This window comes from Cornus florida, unplaced genomic scaffold (genome assembly GCF_030987335.1).
Source record: "Cornus florida cultivar Cherokee Brave unplaced genomic scaffold, ASM3098733v1 CherokeeBrave_3.0.0_Hap2_Chr06, whole genome shotgun sequence".
NCBI lineage: Eukaryota > Viridiplantae > Streptophyta > Magnoliopsida > Cornales > Cornaceae > Cornus > Cornus florida.
In genome coordinates this window covers 84692262-84711174 of record NW_026775576.1, presented here as the reverse complement: position 1 = coordinate 84711174, position 18913 = coordinate 84692262, and the positions used below count along the sequence as shown (strand labels likewise).

Here is an 18913-nt window from a genome sequence, read left to right as displayed (position 1 = left end):
CGGTAGTAATTGACAAGCCTAAGAAATGAGCGTAGTTCTATCACCTCAGTGGGCGGCTCCCACTCTTGAATGGCCCTCACATTTGCCTCATCCATCATCAGCTTGCCATCCTGTATCTTATGCCTTAGGAACAACACCTCCTCTTGGGCAAATGAGCATTTCTCCATCTTCACATATAGGTCGTTCTCTCGTAGGACTTGGAAGACCGCCCTCAAATGCTGCGTGTGCTCTTTTAGAGTGGTATTATACACAACAATATCATCCAAGTACCACAAAGCGATCCAAGTAGGGATGGAAGAGCTTGTTCATCAAAGTACAGAAAGTAGCAGGTGCATTGGTGAGAATAAATGGCATAACAAGGAACTTATAAGAGCCATACCTTGTCACATATGTAGTCTTAGGCTCATCCCCGTCCGCTATTCGCACTTAATAGTATTCGGAGCGCAAGTCTAGCTTAGTGAAGTAGCGTGCTCCACCAAGCTGATCAAAAAGATCCGCAATAAGAGGAATGGGGTACTTGTTTTTGACATTCGCCTTATTTAGCGCCCGGTAGTCAATGCACATACGCAAGGACTCGTCCTTCTTCCTCTGGAACAGCACCGGTGCGCCATGTGGGACCTTCGAGGGTCAAATATAGCCCGCATCTAACAGTTCCTTAAGTTGCCTCCGCAACTCCTCTAACTCTGGTGGTGCCATCCTGTAGGGCACCAAAGCAGGGGGTTTAGAACCTAATTCCAGCTCAATCTAGGTGGAAGCTTCTTGGGCAGCTCCTTAGGCATCACGTCCGTGTACTCGTCTAGCACGACTCGTATCTCCTTAGGCACCTCTTCTTGTAGGGAAGGGACTAGCTCATCATCGGGCATCTCCATCAACGTAGCAAGATAGCTAGTCTCACCCTTCCTGAAGCCCTTCTTGAACTACATAGCTGACAAGGCTTGGGCTTCCAACTTGGCGCCTCGCTCTACTGGCACCATACATGCTGTGTTGCCTTCCATAATACACATAGTGTTAGCAAAAGAAATGGGGAAAACTCTCACCTTGTTTAAGAACTCCAACCCAAGGACTAGTTTGAAGTCGTCCATGGGTACCACCGATAGATCTATGTGGCCACCCCACTCGCCAATGCATGCTTGGAAACCGTGTGCCATGCCATGTATAGCTTTTGCCGCCGAGTTAACTACCTTCATGGAGCCCCCTTTTTTACTATACTTGAGGCCCAACCTCTTGGCCTCGTCAAGGCTCACAAAGTTGTGGGATGCACCTGTGTCCACCAAAGCACGTGTGGGTGTCCCATTAATGCTCGCCTCCACGAACATTAGCCCCTTAGCCGCCGCCTTAGGGACTTCAGTTTTAGCCTTGATGGCATTAAGGATTTGCAGTGAACCCATCTGCACCTCTTGTTGCTGTTGTTGCTCCTCATAGTGGTTTGTCATGGCATTGAGGGTCTTCCTCTTAGGGCAATCTCTCACCCAATGTGGCCCGTCACATATAAAGCATGAGCCCTTGAGTTTAGGTGTTCCCTCCTTGTTCTTCCTTCCCTCTTTGCCACCATGGCCACCACCTGGCTTACAGGACCAATTCTTATAGGGTGTAGCGCCTTTGTCTCCCCATCTTTGCCGGCATACCGACCCTTGTCCTTATCTTTGTCATTTGGCTTGGACGAGGGTTCTTTCTTGGAGCTGAAATCAATAAAGACTCTGCTTCTGCAATAGCCATAGCAAGGTCTTGCACGTTACGCCTCCTCAATTCCGTCTTGGCCCACAATTGCAAGCCATCCATGAAGAAGAAGAAAGAGTCCTTGTCGGATAGATCCGGGATCTCAAGAGTCAAGTTAGTGAATTCTTTCACATAGTCCCGGATCGACCCAACCTGTTTTAGCTTTCGGAGTCTGCCCCTGGCTTCATCCTCGGCATTCTCAAGATAGAAATGCTTCTTAAGTTCTCTCGTGAAATCAGCCCAAGTATCAATAGAGATCGTACATTTACCTATGTCGTCATACTTCTTCCTCCACCATAGCATGGCATGGTCGGTGAGGTAGAGAGTCATCGTACGTATCTTGATGGTCTCATCTGTCATACCCGTAGCCTCAACGTATTGCTCCATACTGAATAGGAAGTTCTCCAACTCCCTCGCTACCCGGTTCCTACCATAGCACTTAGGTTTAGGAATATCAACCCGGGGTGCTACTACCCCCGTAGTAACTGTGCCGGACGCCACCGCCCGTTTGCACAACACCCAGTCCGCTCTCATTTCCTCCATTTGCTCACGGAAAGTGCCAAGCTCCTATCAACATAGCCACGTAGGGTCGCAAACTCGCCCAACATAAGTTTTCGAAGTGCTTGGAGCTCCTGCCGAAAGTCACCACTTAGGGCATTGAGTGACCCTTTGACAGTATTCTAGACCTCAACGTCCTCCGACTCCGGCCCATCCATGCGCTGGTGAACATCCTTAAGCTGCTTCAACACGTTGGCTATGGACCCCTCCATGTTTGCCACACGTGCCTCTAAGCCCATTATGATGTCCTTCGACCTAGCCCTTGTCCTCACTCCGACTGGAGGGAGATTTGCTTCCCTACCACGTGCCTCCTCCTCTTGGGTATTAGTCACATCTGATAGCTCTGCTATAACTTCTTCCAAACAAGGTGTGACGCCTCACGACCTTAGCTCTGATACCAACTGTGACGGACTTGAACCTTTCCAAGCTCACGTGCGGCCTTAGACACTTTCAAGCCCCCTTGAAGTGCTAAGTTAGCCTACCCGAGTGTGCTAGCTTAGTGAAGACTAAGACTAGACAAGTGTTTTGCTTACTTGGGTGTGTAGGAAGAGATTAGGCAAGTGAGCAAGAGAGTTTGGGAATGTATAGAACTTGTATTACTTACAAGGAGAAGATTACAACTTAGTTGCTTGGTAAGGAGCAAATGAACTCCCACCTCCTATTTATAGACCTTTGGCCTTACAAGAACATCTAAATGTGTACAAATGTGTGGCCTAGAATAAGTGTCTAGAATCCTCCAAAAATATATCTACACAATTTTAGAACTATCTACAATGTACAAGACAAGTCTAGAGAATTCTAGAAAATTCTACACAACTCTAAACAAGTCTAGAAAAGGCTAGACAACTCTACACTAATCTAGAGAATTTCGGAAAGTTCCATACTTGTGTAGAGAAGTCTATAAAGTTCCGGTCCATGCAGGCTCCATGTCATCGACTGCTGGGCGTCTACGTAACGCCTGCGTGACGTAGCCTCTTGGTTGCGGGACGTGACAATATGCTACAAAGGCATAAAAATGTAGTACTGCAGTTCCTCTTTTGGTAGTAGAGGAATAATCCTTGTCCCTCATTGGCAACAAATTAAAATATAGGAAGTATTTATGAAGTTTCAGCATCTTATAGGATGTACAGCGTGCACATTTTGTATGAAGGGTGGATATAAACTTCTGAAGCTTTTTTAAGGGTATCGATGTACAATACCTGCATAATAAGGGTGACCTGGGTATTCCCTGGTCTTGGACCTACCCCGAACTGGAGTTGATTTTGCGCATTTGTCCCTTAATCCACCCAACACAATTTACTGATTTCATAAACATTGTCTTTGTTGGGGCAGGCATGGGGCCAGAGTAACCCAAATAAATTAAGTTGATTGCATCCCTAGAAACAGCCAAAATACTTTTGCAGCTGATTTGAATTTTTTGTCCCTTATCAATTGTTTCTTTGTATTCAAAGCTAAATGGATTAAATGAATAAAACAACATCGTTTTTGCACATTAAGATTTTGTATATAAATTTGCCCGGTAATCTGTTTTATTTTTTAATTTTATGAAATTCTGAAGGAACAATTTTGACGAAAGACAAGTGCAGGATTATTTTTAAAAAAATAAATAAAAAGATAAACAAATATTTTATCATATACGGTCCAACGTTTCAGGTCAACTATTCTTACTCCCTGTCTCCGCTCCAAATGAGAACTACAGAAAAATTCACTAAGGCTAGTCTTCATACATCTCTCCACACCAAGTCTACCGAATTGAAGGAATTCGAGCCTGCTGGTACCTCCCCTCCCCCGGCTTACATCCCGGTGTACATGGACAGGTTTTAACCTATATCAAGAATAGTCTTTCTATCTAATTGCTAACCACTTCCCCCTAAGTTTGAAAGAGAAGGGTCCCTTTCACAAACGGCTTCTTCGTTTGAGGTTCCGCCAGTTCATTAATGACAAGGATGTGATACTGAAGTCCCGGTTCAAGCAGGCATCAATGCCTTCAACAGGTGCACGTACCCGCTGTTCCCCTGGGAAGCGAACTTCCTTATGAGCGGTGCATAAAATTTCCCCTTTTTTTCGTAACACAAGTACAGCTTTTTCTCCTGTAACACAAGGTTTCCCCATGTTTTTTGTCTATAATTTTATTTTCAAACAGTTGACAAATTTATATGATAGTTTGTGTTAAGAATTATGCCTAACATTGTGAGGGGGCAGGATTTATGTACCTATCAAGTAGCTGTCATACTGTATGATATAGTTCTCTGTTAGAGAATACATTACTCTTTGCAAATGAGAAAAAAAATTAACATTATAGGTCTTGTATTTTGCAACAGATAGCATAGTAGTACATTTTTTACATCATGATTTATCTTCCATGGTAGCACCAGAGTATGTAATTGCCCCCTCTACTAACTTTGATAATATGAACACTTTGTGATATTGTGGCCAAATAACAAGAACGGGAAGTCATTGATCTGGTGACTTAGTGCAGCAAACAAAGACAAAACAGAAGTCCAATCACCGTTAGTTTATATACTGATAATATCTCAAACTTATATAGATCAAAAGTTGTTACTACTTAGAAAACGGGCTTCCCTTCAATAAAATAGCCAATAATGACCTCTAATCTTCCTAGACAGACTTTAGAATTCCCACACAACATTAATAAAACCCTAGAGGCTAGAGCTTTCCTGACTAATCACTTAATAATTTTATAGCTTAATTACTACTTAGTTACCAAAAAAAGAATGACTCTTTTGACTTCTTGAAGACACTTTTCAGAGCTCCATTAATTATTTGCATCACTTTGCCAATCTAGCTTGTTTTTCACAACAGAATCTAAAACTTTGGCTAGTAATTGGATTGTGGGCCATGCCCTTACTAATGTTTATTATTAGCGTATTTATATTGTCTGTGAGATCAGATAGTTCTCTTTCTCTCTCCCTCCCTCTCTCTCCGGGGGGGCATGTGTGTAAAGTTAAATTTTATTTTTGTTGATTGATTGACAGTCGGAACTTGTTGAATTTGTTACAGGAACACTGCAAAGACATTTTATGCTGCAAGCATATTTTTATGAGATTTGGTGAACTTCATCCTGATGTGAATCTTAGCAAGGGAGACGAAGTATGAAATTAGTTGCCTATTAAACCCAATTTAAAATTACAACTAATCAACAACAACCACTGAATCTATCGCATTTGCACCAAATATAATTAAAAAAAATATTCAAGGCAGTTACAACATGAGAAAGTTTTGGTTTTTCATTGAATTTTATTCATAGATGAACCAATTTCACTTCTGATTAACATCTATGCAATGGATTTGATGGTGAAAACTTTGATGAACATAGTTATCATCATTGTGGGTTCTCAATGTGCAGTAGTACTCAACAAGGGTCTATAATGCATTAGTTGAAGGATCGATCTACTGAGTTTTTTAGTTCACAAAAAACTGAATAGAAAATATATTAAAGGAAAGAAAAAAGTTAATACATGTATTGAACTTGATTAGAGAAGAGTTTAATAAGTAGTTAAAAAAAGTTATAAAAAAAAAAAAAAGTTAATTCATCTTAGAACTTGATTAGAGAAGAGTTTAATAAGTAGTTAAATATTTTTGAAGAATTTCTTGCTATTTTTTTGGCTTGGCAGGATCCCGAACCAAGCAGATTTGAGCCAGATACCAAACCTGCACCAGAATCTGAGCCATCACCTCAGTTCTATGATGAAGTTAACACCCATCATTCCGCGAACATTCCACCATCACCTCCATCAAATATTCTGCCATCACCCCCTCTTTACCGTACTACCAGTTATACTTCCCAGCATTTTCATCCACCTCCTTCAAGCAACAAATCAGAGAATTCTACTTATTTGCAGCCACATCACCATCAACCCTACCCGCAAGAGCCTCAACAGCATTTGCCTCAAAATTATCCGTCCCAAGAGCCTCAACAGCATTTGCCTCAAAATTATCCGTCTCATGAGATTCCCTCGTACTCATATCTCAATTTCCAATCTTACCCTAGTTTTAGGGAGAGTAACCTCCCAGCAGCACCATCTCATTATCCTTCCTATCATCAGGGCTCCGATGCTTCCTACTCTACCTCATCGGCTACTCAGCCGAACTACCAAGCAGCTGCTCAGTACAATTCAGGCAACAGAAACGGGACTGTTTCAGAAGCCGTACCAACTTCTGCACAAACATATCAATATGACAGCAATTACCAGCCACCAGCTGAGAAAATGCAGTAGACTTCATTAAAAAATCACTTGAACTGTTGACAATCCCATCGAAGGGTCAGTAGAATTGATAATTTGATCTCACAGAGCTGGGAGTTGTTTCTGTTTTATTCCATCTCAGTCCATTTGTTCTTTTCTTTCCCTTTCTTTTCTAATGAAAAAAGTTGCTGTATTCTATATGATCACTGACCGATTTGGAAGTTAATAGTTGGATTTTGAGTTTCAGCAATCAGTTTGTGAAATGTCAATATTTTGGTTCTGCTGTGGTCTTCTCTTCTCAACACCGTGCATTGGTGGAATACTGTGTTTTGCTGGACCATCGATCACAAACAAGAAGTATAATATTTCAGGACAGGATTGTGCCTTTCAGTATCTGAATCTAGCTTTATTCAATGTCAGCGGTCTCAGTGAATGGTAGGGTTGCACAAAAACACCTTTGGAACCGGTAAAAACCAATCAAATTGAATTTCAGTTCGGTTTCATGTCTCTAATGATCCGGTTGTAATTTCAATTTTTTGAGGAACAATTCAATTCCGATTTAGTCCAAAACCGTCGTGCATCATGTGCACCATTAGTGGATGGTAAATTAAACTTGTTTTTATTATTGCAAGCATATGCTAAATTTAAATTAAACTTGTTTTTATTATCAATACGCTTTTCCAAACGATAATCATCCTTATTTGAATGTATATATGAGCCAAACATATATGAAACATAATTAAAATTTTAACCACCAGCACCATCATTTCAACTAAACATCCAACCAAATAAGAGTCCAACAAATTTAACCGTCCCCCGATGGTTGTCCCAAATCCAATAGACACCACACCCAATAATGGCCAAAGATTACTAGTATTTTCTGCATTCAAAGGTAGATAAACTTCAATATGTAAATAATAAATGATAATACAGATAACTTGTTGCTTTCAATTCCTAACACTTCTTTAACTATATATAACTATTTCTATGAATTTCAACTTCTTCTTTTGAGGGGGTAATTTTTTATTTCTTTTTCTTTTATTCTTGGATCCTTTCAAGCTAGAAAACAAAAAATGGAAAAAACTTCTTTATTAAAATTTATAAATCATAATTACGGGCAAAAAATTAATAACACATAATGATCATAACAACAACAATAATAATTTTCAAATCACACCTAGGATTCAATTTCAAAAGAAATAAACAGATTATTGTGTAAAGATTAATTATTTTCTATGACAACACACTATTTCCTTTTCTTTATTTTTTTTCATTCCTATTATATTTTACTTGTAAAACTGTGCGTGCGTGGGTAAAATATAATTTAAAATTAATATTTAACAAAGTAATTAAATAATTGTAAATTCTAAAATATTTAACAAAGTAATTAAATAATTAATAATTATAAATTCTTAAATATCGATTATTAACATAGAATTGGCATAAGGTATAAGAGATAAAAATATAATTTTTAATTGAACTTTACAATAGGAATTCAATTATTGATAGGTATATTTTCAAACTCCTAAAATAATATCAAAATCAAGACAATTTTTTATTACAATTTATTAATATTTTATTTATTTATATATTACAAAATTATTTATATATTATTTATAAAATTAGAAAAGAATTAGAGACTGAATAAACTAAATTATTTATATTTTTTTATATATAACTAAATTATTTATTTATTTTTTATATATTTTCTAATCTAATTAGATTTCCTCTTATTGAAAAAACTCATAATAAATAGGTAATTTGAGCTTTATTAAAACTTTTCTAAATAGGTAATTTGAATTTTATTCAAAACACCATATACTAATTTTAAAACAAAAACTCTAATGTACTGAAATATAATAATTTGTTTTATAAAATTAGAAAAGATGTGGAGACTAAATAGAATAAATTATTTATATATTTTATATATTTCCTTGTCTAATTAGAAAGACTAAATTATTTATTTTCTTTATATATTTTCTTATCTAATTAGATTTTCTTTTATTAAAAAAAAAACTCATAATAAATAGGTAATTTGAGTTTTATAGAAACTTTTTTAAATAGGTAATTTGAGTTTCATAGAAACTCTTCTAAACACCTTAGATTAATTTTAAAATAAAAATTCATAATAAATAGGTAATCTGTGTTATTCTTAAAAAAAACATACATACTAAACATATAAATTTATTATTAAAAATAATGTACTGAAACTCTTTAGATATAGATATAAATATAGATTATTATTGTTTACTTATTTTATTGTGTAAAGTTATACACTATTGATATTTTTATTTAAAACACATTTGCAGCTTAAAATAATATATTCTTTTACGAACTTACTGGTATATTTTTCTCTGCAATAGGAACGTTTTCGAGAACCAATATATAAGTTGCATTCTCCAACAATTCATTAATTCTTCCCCGCTCATCTGTCAAAAAAGAATAATAAAGATAAAAAAACACGTTAAATAAATAAATAAGGGTTTGAATACTAATAATTAAATGACAAAGGGAAAAGATACCCTTAAAAGAAAAGGAGAAAATAGAATGCAAATAATTGAGAAATTTTTTGCATTAGTTATGTCTAAACTGCATAATAATTGAGAAGGAAGTTATTCACCTTGCTCATACGCACAATCATCAAAATTAGCTTCACTGGGAAGAAACATCTTTCTAATATCCATCTCTACAGTGAGGAGACTAAATAGAACAATGCATGATGTACATGCACCACGGAGAAAATATAGGGCGTGCTCCATGCGGGCACATCCCAATAATCCTCGCTGTACATGCACCGAGGTATAGTATACGGACTACGATGCGTCGGGCACACCTAATACCATAGAGCAAACATGCATAGAAAACTACAAAACCTACCTTAAAAGCTAAATTCAACTCAACCACCACTCACTGAACAGTGATTAAAAATAAATCAAAATCTTTAGGTAAATATGATTTTGATAATGGAAAAAATGGACTTTATGCAAATCGAAGAGAGTAGAAGGATTTTTATAGCCACACTATCCGCTAATAATATGCAGTGCCAAACTATCCTCTAATATGCATAGGAGGAAGGCATATCAGGAAGAAGAGACTCAGACAGAAAACCCAAACACACTTCATCAGAGACCGCTGATCCCACAGCTCTTAAATTTTTTTTTAGAGTCCAACGGATAAAATAACTTCTGTATTTATCTGTATCTAAAACAAAAACATCTTAAACACATGTAGATTGTACACACAAAAACTAGTAACTAAAACAAAGAGCAAAAAACTACAAATCAGACCTGGAGGGTTAAGAAGCAGAAATTCTTTATCACAGCAGGGAATTCAATATTGTTACTGTTAAACCAAGCGACAGTCGTCGTCCACGAGAAGCATCCAGGACCTGCACGCAGTGATGCAGAGGTTAGATGTTGCTGTGAACTTCAATTGAGTTAATCAATTAAAACAAAGATCACAGTCGGGGAACAAGTGTGACATCAACTCAGTGTCACAACATTAACAAAAATGAAATAATAAGAGGATTCCGCATTCCTTTGTGAATATTTATAGACACACACAAACACTATATACACATATTATACCTATTTCAGCTAAAAATTTGGATTTTGGGATAATTAGACATTCCCACTAAATCATCCTTTTTATATATATATATATAGAAAAGCAACTGCTAACCACCTCATATCAAGATGCTAAAGACAAAAGAATCATATCCATCTTACAACTAAACCATGAAAATCTATTGAATAAAACAATATCAAAGCTCTAAATAAAATAACTAGCTACTTCTAAATTGAATATATAATTATACCCAGTAGTGAGATCACTAGGTATAGCCTAGGAACAACCAGTAAATGATTGTCAAACTAAAATTCAAACAAATTTACAAAAATCTCCCATAGCTTCAGAATTATCTACAAGTTGTAACCCAGATAGGCCACAATTGAGCTTAGGACGTGGAGGACAAATACTAGAACGTTGGCTAAGAATCCTCCAAGTGATTGTTAAATTAGTTCAAAAAATCAATTGAAGTGGTATATATATCAAGTATTAAATTTTATTTATACCAAGACATTGTCAAGGATTGATATAAATACAAACATTATAGAAAAATGAAATAGAACAGATCGAGATTACATTATACCAGTATCAACAGTTATCTTATATATGTTATGTTTCTATTTCTATTGATCAAAATAAAGTTCTCTAGTGAATTACCAAAAATTTGTCTATGACCAAAAAAAAAAAAAAAAGTAGTTCTCCAGTGTCACTCTGTTCTGAAGGTCATACTTAATTTTCATAGGTTCAAATTATAGCCACAATGTTCCTTGGCACATTAGAGGCTTAAATAATGCCCAAAAAATTTGAAGCTGTGACCTATATAAAGCATGATTATATCTGATGAGGTCACATACTCAGCATTACTGAACATTCACAACTTACTGTAAATCAAGAATTTCTAAAGCAATTTGGAGGCGGCACTAAATTCTTAGTTGGAACATATGCCCACAAATTAAAAAATAAAAAATAAAAAATAAATTCAAAAGTTCAAGCTTTAATAAACAATTAGCACATGGCCTTGCAGCACATAAAATACACAGCCAGATATTCTGGTAGCTTTTTCTGTACAAAGCAATTATAATAAATAGCACATAATTTTGCTTAAAATAAGTTTTTTATTTATTATTATTATTACATATCTATTTTAAGCACACTCTAATCTACTAGATTTTGGAAACTTCTTTTAAAAAACAACTACCTAACATCTTTTATGTGGTGACCTGAAGTTGGACTTTATGGATTCATTTCATTAAAGAATTGTCTCAAAAACATTTGGCAACATTAATACAGATTCTAATGAGTCACAAACTATAGTAATGGTGTTGTTGTTTAGTGAGTGAAGCAACAATAATTCTTCATACAGTAAATAAAATGATTAATGAGAAAGAAAAAATGACAAATGGAATACGATCTCATATTTCTAATAATAAATAGCCTCGTACGAAAACTAGAAATTTCAGTACTATTCTAATGGTGATGACAGATGGACATTTGCTATCAATCAATAAAACTACACGAAGCACAATATATTTCCCCAGACCAGTTCAACATTAATAACGAATGCAGGTATTTATCATCAAATCTTACAATTCCTTTTGTCACTCCCACACAGGAAGACAAACCACATATTTCCCATATCATAAAATGAGCTTAACACCTGAAATAACAATCAAACTTTACAGATTCCAGAGGACTGCAAGGCTATAAACCTGATAATTAGTATCAAATTAGACTTACTAAAACTCACAAATAAACTTATCAATTTGTTCTTAATACTTCGGAGGATCTTATAGTTAGGAACCAAGACTTTTTAGCTGCGGTTTCCACATGATACATATAACGACCCTAGCTGATGCCAAAATTTTAAAAAAAAATGGGCATAACCTCTCCTAAAAATAGGCCTTCAACAACCTGTCCCAATACACAAAACACATAAAATCATCCAGCATCCCATTCATCCGTTCATTATACCTCAACATAGTTCCTCTCATGGTGAAATATCCACACACCAATTAATCTAAATTATCATAATTACAGTCCCAAAATACAAGATTAATATTTAAAGTCCCTGTCCTACAACGTTACATGATACAATTGTATGGAAACATATACCATAATTCCATTAGTTTCATTTACATCAAACAAAAGATAAGTTCGTTCTTAAGTTACAAGGCCATGAATACTAACTTAATTACATCCCCACAAGTATGAATATACATAAAACGGTCAAAATACAAAATAGCAAACAACCTTCTAACAACTTTCAAGCTTGAGGTGGATTATCGTCCACCGGTTCATTTCCAAGACCTGAAAAAAAATAATATAAATAGTAGGGTGAACAAATATGCTCAGTAGGTGACGCTTAAGACACTTTTCTTGTGTCCCTGTGAATCCATACAAAGAATAGGCCAATAGGAAATGAGGATCATACAATGTCGGGAAATAATACAACATTCCAACTAAACTCAAGTACAACCCACACGATGCCATGAAATGCAAATGCATGCTAATGTCACTCCCCATTTTCTGTTCTCAAACATCACTTTCAAACTGTTAATATAACCCGCCCTTTGGTGACCCCGCAGCGACACGAGAGGAGGATTGGCTAGTGTCCCTGACCCTTGGTACCCCCGCGGCGTCATTATGGGGCCCAGCTAGCTTAACCACGCTAGGGCGACTCCCTAGTCCCCTCTAGGCTATATTAACACTCCGGCCCTTTGGTACCCCTGCGGCGACCGGGTTTTTTTCAAAACCGTTTCATCAAATCATTTTTCCCAAAATCTCATTTTTCATTTCAAACTCATTCTTCCCGTTTCATGCCCAATGTAAGTGCATGAGTGCATCAATACCATGAATTTAATCATCATTTCACATTCACTCTATTTAAGTAAGCAAGACATAATTTCGCAAGAATTTCTCAAGAGATTATAACATGCTCTTGTACAACAATGCATCTAACACAACGAACATATATAAATCATCACATAAGCAAGAATTTTCACGTAAAACATTTAAAACAAGTTCTCACATAACCACATACACATGCTATAATTTCTTTAAACTACAACTAGCATAAGTAAACATGTCTAGCATCAAATTAGAAGATGTAATTCACATAGGAGCAAGAAACTTGTGGATTAAGAGCCCCTACCTCAAATTTGCACAAAATCCTTAAAAGTAGGTCTTGAATTTCGAAATCCAAAGGGTGTACAAAAACTGAAATTGATGGTATGGATGCGTAGAGCTCGTCGTGGGCTTCGTTTTGCCTCAAACGGCACTTAAAAATACTAAAAGATGAGGGAGCAATCAAACCTTGAAGATTGAAACCATAAAATAAAATAAAAAAAAACAGAGAGCTTCTGGAATGAGAGAGAAGCTTACGGGAAAAATGAAAAAAATTAGAACAAAAAGTGGTCTCATGACCATTTTAAGTACATGTGGGTCCCACCCATTTTCCTTTTTCTTTTCCCTTTTTCTTTTTGTTTTAAATCACACCACACACACAAATATATACACATATGCACATATATATATATATTGACACAGACATTACAATACAGCTATGTAACTATTTTCCCCCTACTATATATTAACTCCAGAGAATTCATATTGAAATGCATATTGCACACACAACTATTCACTTCAATGAGACACTAAGTGGAAATTCATGCATCTAAATCAAAATATAGAAGTGGAGATTCACACACACACACACATGCAAATCAATAAGACAAAAAGTTGAAACTCATGCAAGTAAATCAAAATATAGAAGTGGACATTCATACACACACACAAACACACATATATGCAAATCAACAAGACAATAAGTCGAAATTTATGCATCTAAATCAAAGTATAGAAGTGAAGATTCATACACATAATATACATATATATATATAATCTGCCAGAAAATATTGAAACCAGGAATTAATTAATTACCATTGTTACAACACCATTCTTCAGATCCTTCTTAAGAACACCAACCTTCTTCCCTGATTCTGGCAGAAGATCGATGCTCCCACAGTACAACCTGCCATATATTCCTTGCTCCCATTCTTTCCGGGCTTCACCTTTGACGAAAAACAGTGTCGTTATCAAGCGATACCTCCACGTCCTCTTCCTCAACGCCAGGCATGTCCACTATCACATACAAACCCTTCTTCACTGCCTCAGCCTCAAACCCCCCTCTTGGACCATAAAAATGATGTGAATTCTTAACTAATCAACCTCTGAACACATACAAAAATCGAACAAATGTTAAACACAACACAATATGTAAAGAGAGTTAGTGTTAGTGAATGAAAAGAGCTTTCTCTGGATTATATATATACACACATTTGAGAAGGTGAACGATCGTAACCACAAGGATGTTGCAGGCGGCGATCCTATCAGAACTTCCGGTAGGAGTGGTGGGGCAGAAAAAGTCAGTGGTGGATCTACCGGAAGCCATTGATGCAGAGAGAGAAAGTAGATTCAATAAGGGTTTATGGAGGGTTTACAATGTTTGTTAGCTCAGCTAGAGAAAGAGAGACTCAAGCGGTGGTTGTGGGGGAGAAGTTTGTGCGGAAGCCACAGCATCCAAGAGCTGTATGAAGTCGTGAAGAGGTTAGTTATTGTGAACTTCAATTGAATTAATCAATTAAAAAATAGATCAGCAGGGGAACAAGTGTGACATCAAATTCAGTCACAACGGATGTTTCACCTGTCCACTGTGATAATAGAACTTAGTGTCACTACATCCAAAAAAAATGAGGTAATATGACTCAACAGCAAGATTCCGCATTCCTTTGTATATATTTATAGATGCACAAGAGAAAACACTATATACACAAATTAAAACTATTTTAGCTAGCTAAAAACTAAAGAACCAGATCTATATTTCAAGTAAACCATTAAAAAAATATTCAATAAAACAACAGCAAAGCTCTAAATCACATAATTATTTCTAAGGTATAAATATATTTATACCCAGTGAGATCAATAGCCTGCGAACAGCCAGCTCATGATTCTCGAACTAAAATTCAATCAAAATTAAAAAAATTAACCAAGACAGGCCGCGGTTTGAGCTTAGGCAAGAAATGCAAATTCTCTATTTACATGGAGGATATATACTTAGAAAGTTGGCTGAGAATCATCTGAATGATGGTTAAATAGTTTAAAAAATCAAATGAATTGGTATATTTATCAAGTTTGAAATTCATTTTAGTCCAAAACATTGTCAAGGATCTAAAACAATAGAAACATAATAAAAAATCGAAATACAACAAATATAGATTCTTTGAACGAGAAGCATCAATGGTTATCTTATATAGGAATATTATGTTCTAGTTCTATTGAAGACCAGTTCTCCAGTAAATTACCAAAAGAGAAAAGATAAAACAATAAAATAGATTAGCTCTCCAGCGTCACTGATATTCTGAAGATCATACACAAACTTCATACGTTCAAATGATTACTACAATGTTCCTTGGCATGCACGTTAGAGGCTTAAATAAAGTGTTTGCAGCTTAAGAGTCATGAGCAAGAGAGTTCTAATGCCCCAAAAAATTGAAGCTATGAACAAAATGAAGAAATAAAAGGAATATATCAAGATACAGCATGCAGCATGAATTAGTCTGATGTGGTCATATACTCAAAGCACTAGTGGGCATTCACAACATATGGTAAATCAAGAGTTTCAGAAGCAATACGGAGAGGGAACTAATTTTTTGAACATGCATTTAAAAGTTTAAGCCTTAGTGACAAACTAGCGCGTGGCTTTACAAAACAATAAACACACATCCAGACATTTTTGGTCGCTTTTCTGTAGAAAGTAACTATAATGAATAGAACAGAGTTAGCTGAAATATAAGTTCCTTGATTACATATCTATTTTAAGCACACTCTAATCTACTAGATTCTGGAAATAAATTTTATATTACAACTAGCTAACATCTTTTATTAACAGGATAAACTTCAACAACCTTATCACAGCATTGAAAGATATATACCATAACAACACATACAAAAAACAAAAAAATACCTATATACTGTTATTGACCATGTATATCTGATTCAAAGAGCTAGAAAATTTGACAAAGTAACAGTAATTGTTGGTCGCAGTGACCAGGCCAGGGCGACTGCTTACCTGATCCCATTGATAACGAGTGGGCCCAAATAATTCGATGGACAATAAAAATATATATGGATGCGAGTTCTACACAAGATGTGAACATGGCGGGCAGAGGACTTTATTGATTCATCTCATCAAATATTTGTTCCAAGAACATTTGACAATATTACTACAGATTCAATTCCATTAGAATGAGGTGTAACTCATGATTTTGTCAAGCATGCAAATTTAATGATAAAAAATATATATTTTATTATTTTGACAGACTCAAATTGCTAACATAATCAATAATATTCGGAATGTGTTCTTATATATGTATTGAGTAACAGATTACAATAATGCCGTTGCTGTTTAGCAAATGAGGTAACAATAAGTCTTCATATGGTATAAAAAACGAATTGTGAGTCAAAAAAAAAAATGTTGATCCCATATCACTAATAAAATTCTACAATAAATTGCCTATCATGAAGAGTCGAAATTTCACAGACTGGCATTTGTCTTTTTCCTACGTGATATATCATTAAAGAACAAAGCACGGACTACAAAAGGCAAAGAGTGCATCCGCTCAGAATACAAAAGGGATTAAGAAATCCCACTACCAAAATCAAGCCACAAGGAACAGGAAAAACCATAGAACAGTCACATTAAAGGGACAAATAAGAACTAGTCTAGACTCAGCAAACCACAAACTATGAAAAGGAATACACGGTACACCAAAAAGCAAAGCGACCAAGCAACAAAAGATGAACAGGATCATCATTTGATCTCAATCAATAAAACTACACAAAGCACAATATATCCCCAGGCCAATTCAACATTAATAGCAAATACATGTATTTATCATCAAATCCTACAACTCGTTTTGGCAATCCCTACACATTTCCCAGATCAAAAAATGAGTTTAACTCCTACAATAACAATAAATTTTATAGATTCACGAGGAGATAAAGGCTACAAATTAACTTAACGATTAGGATTAAATTTCACTTCCTAAAAGGCTAAACCTAACAACCAACCTCCCATTCCAGCATATTGATCTCATATATTCTTCATAAGGCCAACTAGAATCAGTAAAATATATATTATCAATCCCCTTCTTAATATTTCAGAGGATCGTATATTTAGGAACCAAGACATTTTAGCTGCAACTACCATGGCACCATACTGCCCTTAAACTATTCTTCTGTATCAGCCTCTATCATATATTAACTCTAGAGAAGTCATATTTGCATGCATCTATACACACATATATACAAATCAATAAGACAATGAGTGGAAATTCATGCATCTAAATCAAAATATAGAAGTGGAGATTCATGCATACATACATACATATATAAATCTGTCACAACATATTCAAAACAGGAATTAATTAATTAATTACGATCGTTAGGACACCATTCTTCATATCCTTCTTAAGAATACCAACCTTCTTCCCCTATTGGGGCAGAAGTTCTCTGCTCCCACAGTACAACCTGCCGTAGATTTCTTGCTCCCATGCTTTCCGGGCTTCACCTTTGACAAAAAGGGTGTCATACTCCAGCCATACCTCCACGTCCTCTTCCTCAACCCCAGGCATGTCCAATCTCACATATAAACCCTTCTTCACTGCCTTAGCCTCAAACCCCTGTTTCGGCCATAAAAAAAAAGATGAGCCCTCTTAACACAAAAAGTAAACAAATACTAAGCACAATACAATATGTAAAAACAGAGCCAATGATGAATGAAAAGAGCTTTCTCAGAAAGTGTGTGAACAACAAAAATGTTAGGGGTAAGATTAAAAAATAAATGGCACACACACAAAACAAAATTGTAAAACAGAGTAGTAAGAGTGATAGTGAACCAAAAGTGCTTTCTCGGGATGAATGTGTGTGTATATATATGTTTATATATAAATTTGAGGAGTTGAACAATCGTGGGTATGATTGAAAAAACAACAAAAATGCAAAAGTGATATATATGTGTGTATATAAATATATATATATATATAGTGTGCACATTTGAGAAGGTGAACGACCGTACCCAAGGTGGTTGCAGGCGGCGACGCTGTCAGGACTTCCGGTGGGAGCAGTAGTGTAGAAAAACTTGGGTGGAGCAACGAAAGACCGAGTGGCAGAGAGCGGAGCGACCACATGTGGGCGGAAGAGGTTGGTGAAGAAGACAATTAAAGCGGTGGCTCCGCTTGCAAGGTTGTTATAAATGGCCATCGATGGAGGAACGGCGGCGAACGGAGGAACCACCGGAATCGGACAGTTTGGGCAAAGGAGGTTGACAAAGAAGAGGTTAATTCGATCTCCTTATTAGGGAAGCGTGGGAAAGCCTTTGAAGAGTTTCTAGGGTTAGATGTGTTCCCTAGAGAGAGAGAAAGAGGAGGGTTAGGAGAGAAGGTGGGTCTGTGCAATAGTATTAAGCAGTTCATGAGGGAGAAAAAAAGGAGGGGCTGTGGGTGACGTGTGATGTTGGCTTTTGAAAAAAAATAAAAAAATTGGAACTCACATAATCATATTTTATGACATTTACAAAAGTGAGAATATATTTAGAAACAGAAATTTTGTCTTCGAAATTGTAATGTGTAATTTAAACTACAATTACAACTTAAGCTGTCGATAATTTTATCCATACATTCACAGGCTTTCATGAAAATATTGTACTGAAATTTGACCTATTAATTTTACAATTATTCGCAATAAAAAATAGCTTGATCTAATATAGAGAGAGAGAGACCTCAACCCAACTGATTAGGCTATACTATAAA

General features: G+C 36.0%; 1 protein-coding gene and 1 long non-coding RNA gene across 4 annotated transcripts; one reads left to right on the top strand and one right to left on the bottom strand.

Moving 5' to 3' along the window:
- The first annotated feature begins 2517 nt into the window (after positions 1 to 2517).
- Positions 2518 to 6512, top strand: LOC132314472 (early nodule-specific protein 2-like). The gene is made up of 4 exons (XM_059813336.1): positions 2518 to 2706; positions 3928 to 4091; positions 5271 to 5385; positions 5910 to 6512. The coding sequence occupies exons 1-4, from the start codon at positions 2518 to 2520 to the stop codon at positions 6510 to 6512; spliced, it is 1071 nt and encodes a 356-aa protein (XP_059669319.1).
- A 5495-nt stretch (positions 6513 to 12007) lies between these two features.
- On the bottom strand, positions 12008 to 18565 carry LOC132312485 (uncharacterized). Of its 3 annotated transcripts, none has more exons than XR_009483279.1 (4): positions 18181 to 18565; positions 14382 to 17785; positions 13986 to 14275; positions 12009 to 12353 (listed from the first exon to the last, which is right to left on the bottom strand). It is a non-coding gene; the product is annotated as an uncharacterized LOC132312485 (long non-coding RNA). The 3 variants fall into 3 exon arrangements; XR_009483280.1 differs by having other exon boundaries at positions 12029 to 12353; positions 13986 to 14631; positions 17588 to 17785; XR_009483278.1 differs by having other exon boundaries at positions 12008 to 12353; positions 13986 to 17785.
- Between the last annotated feature and the right edge of the window lie 348 nt (positions 18566 to 18913).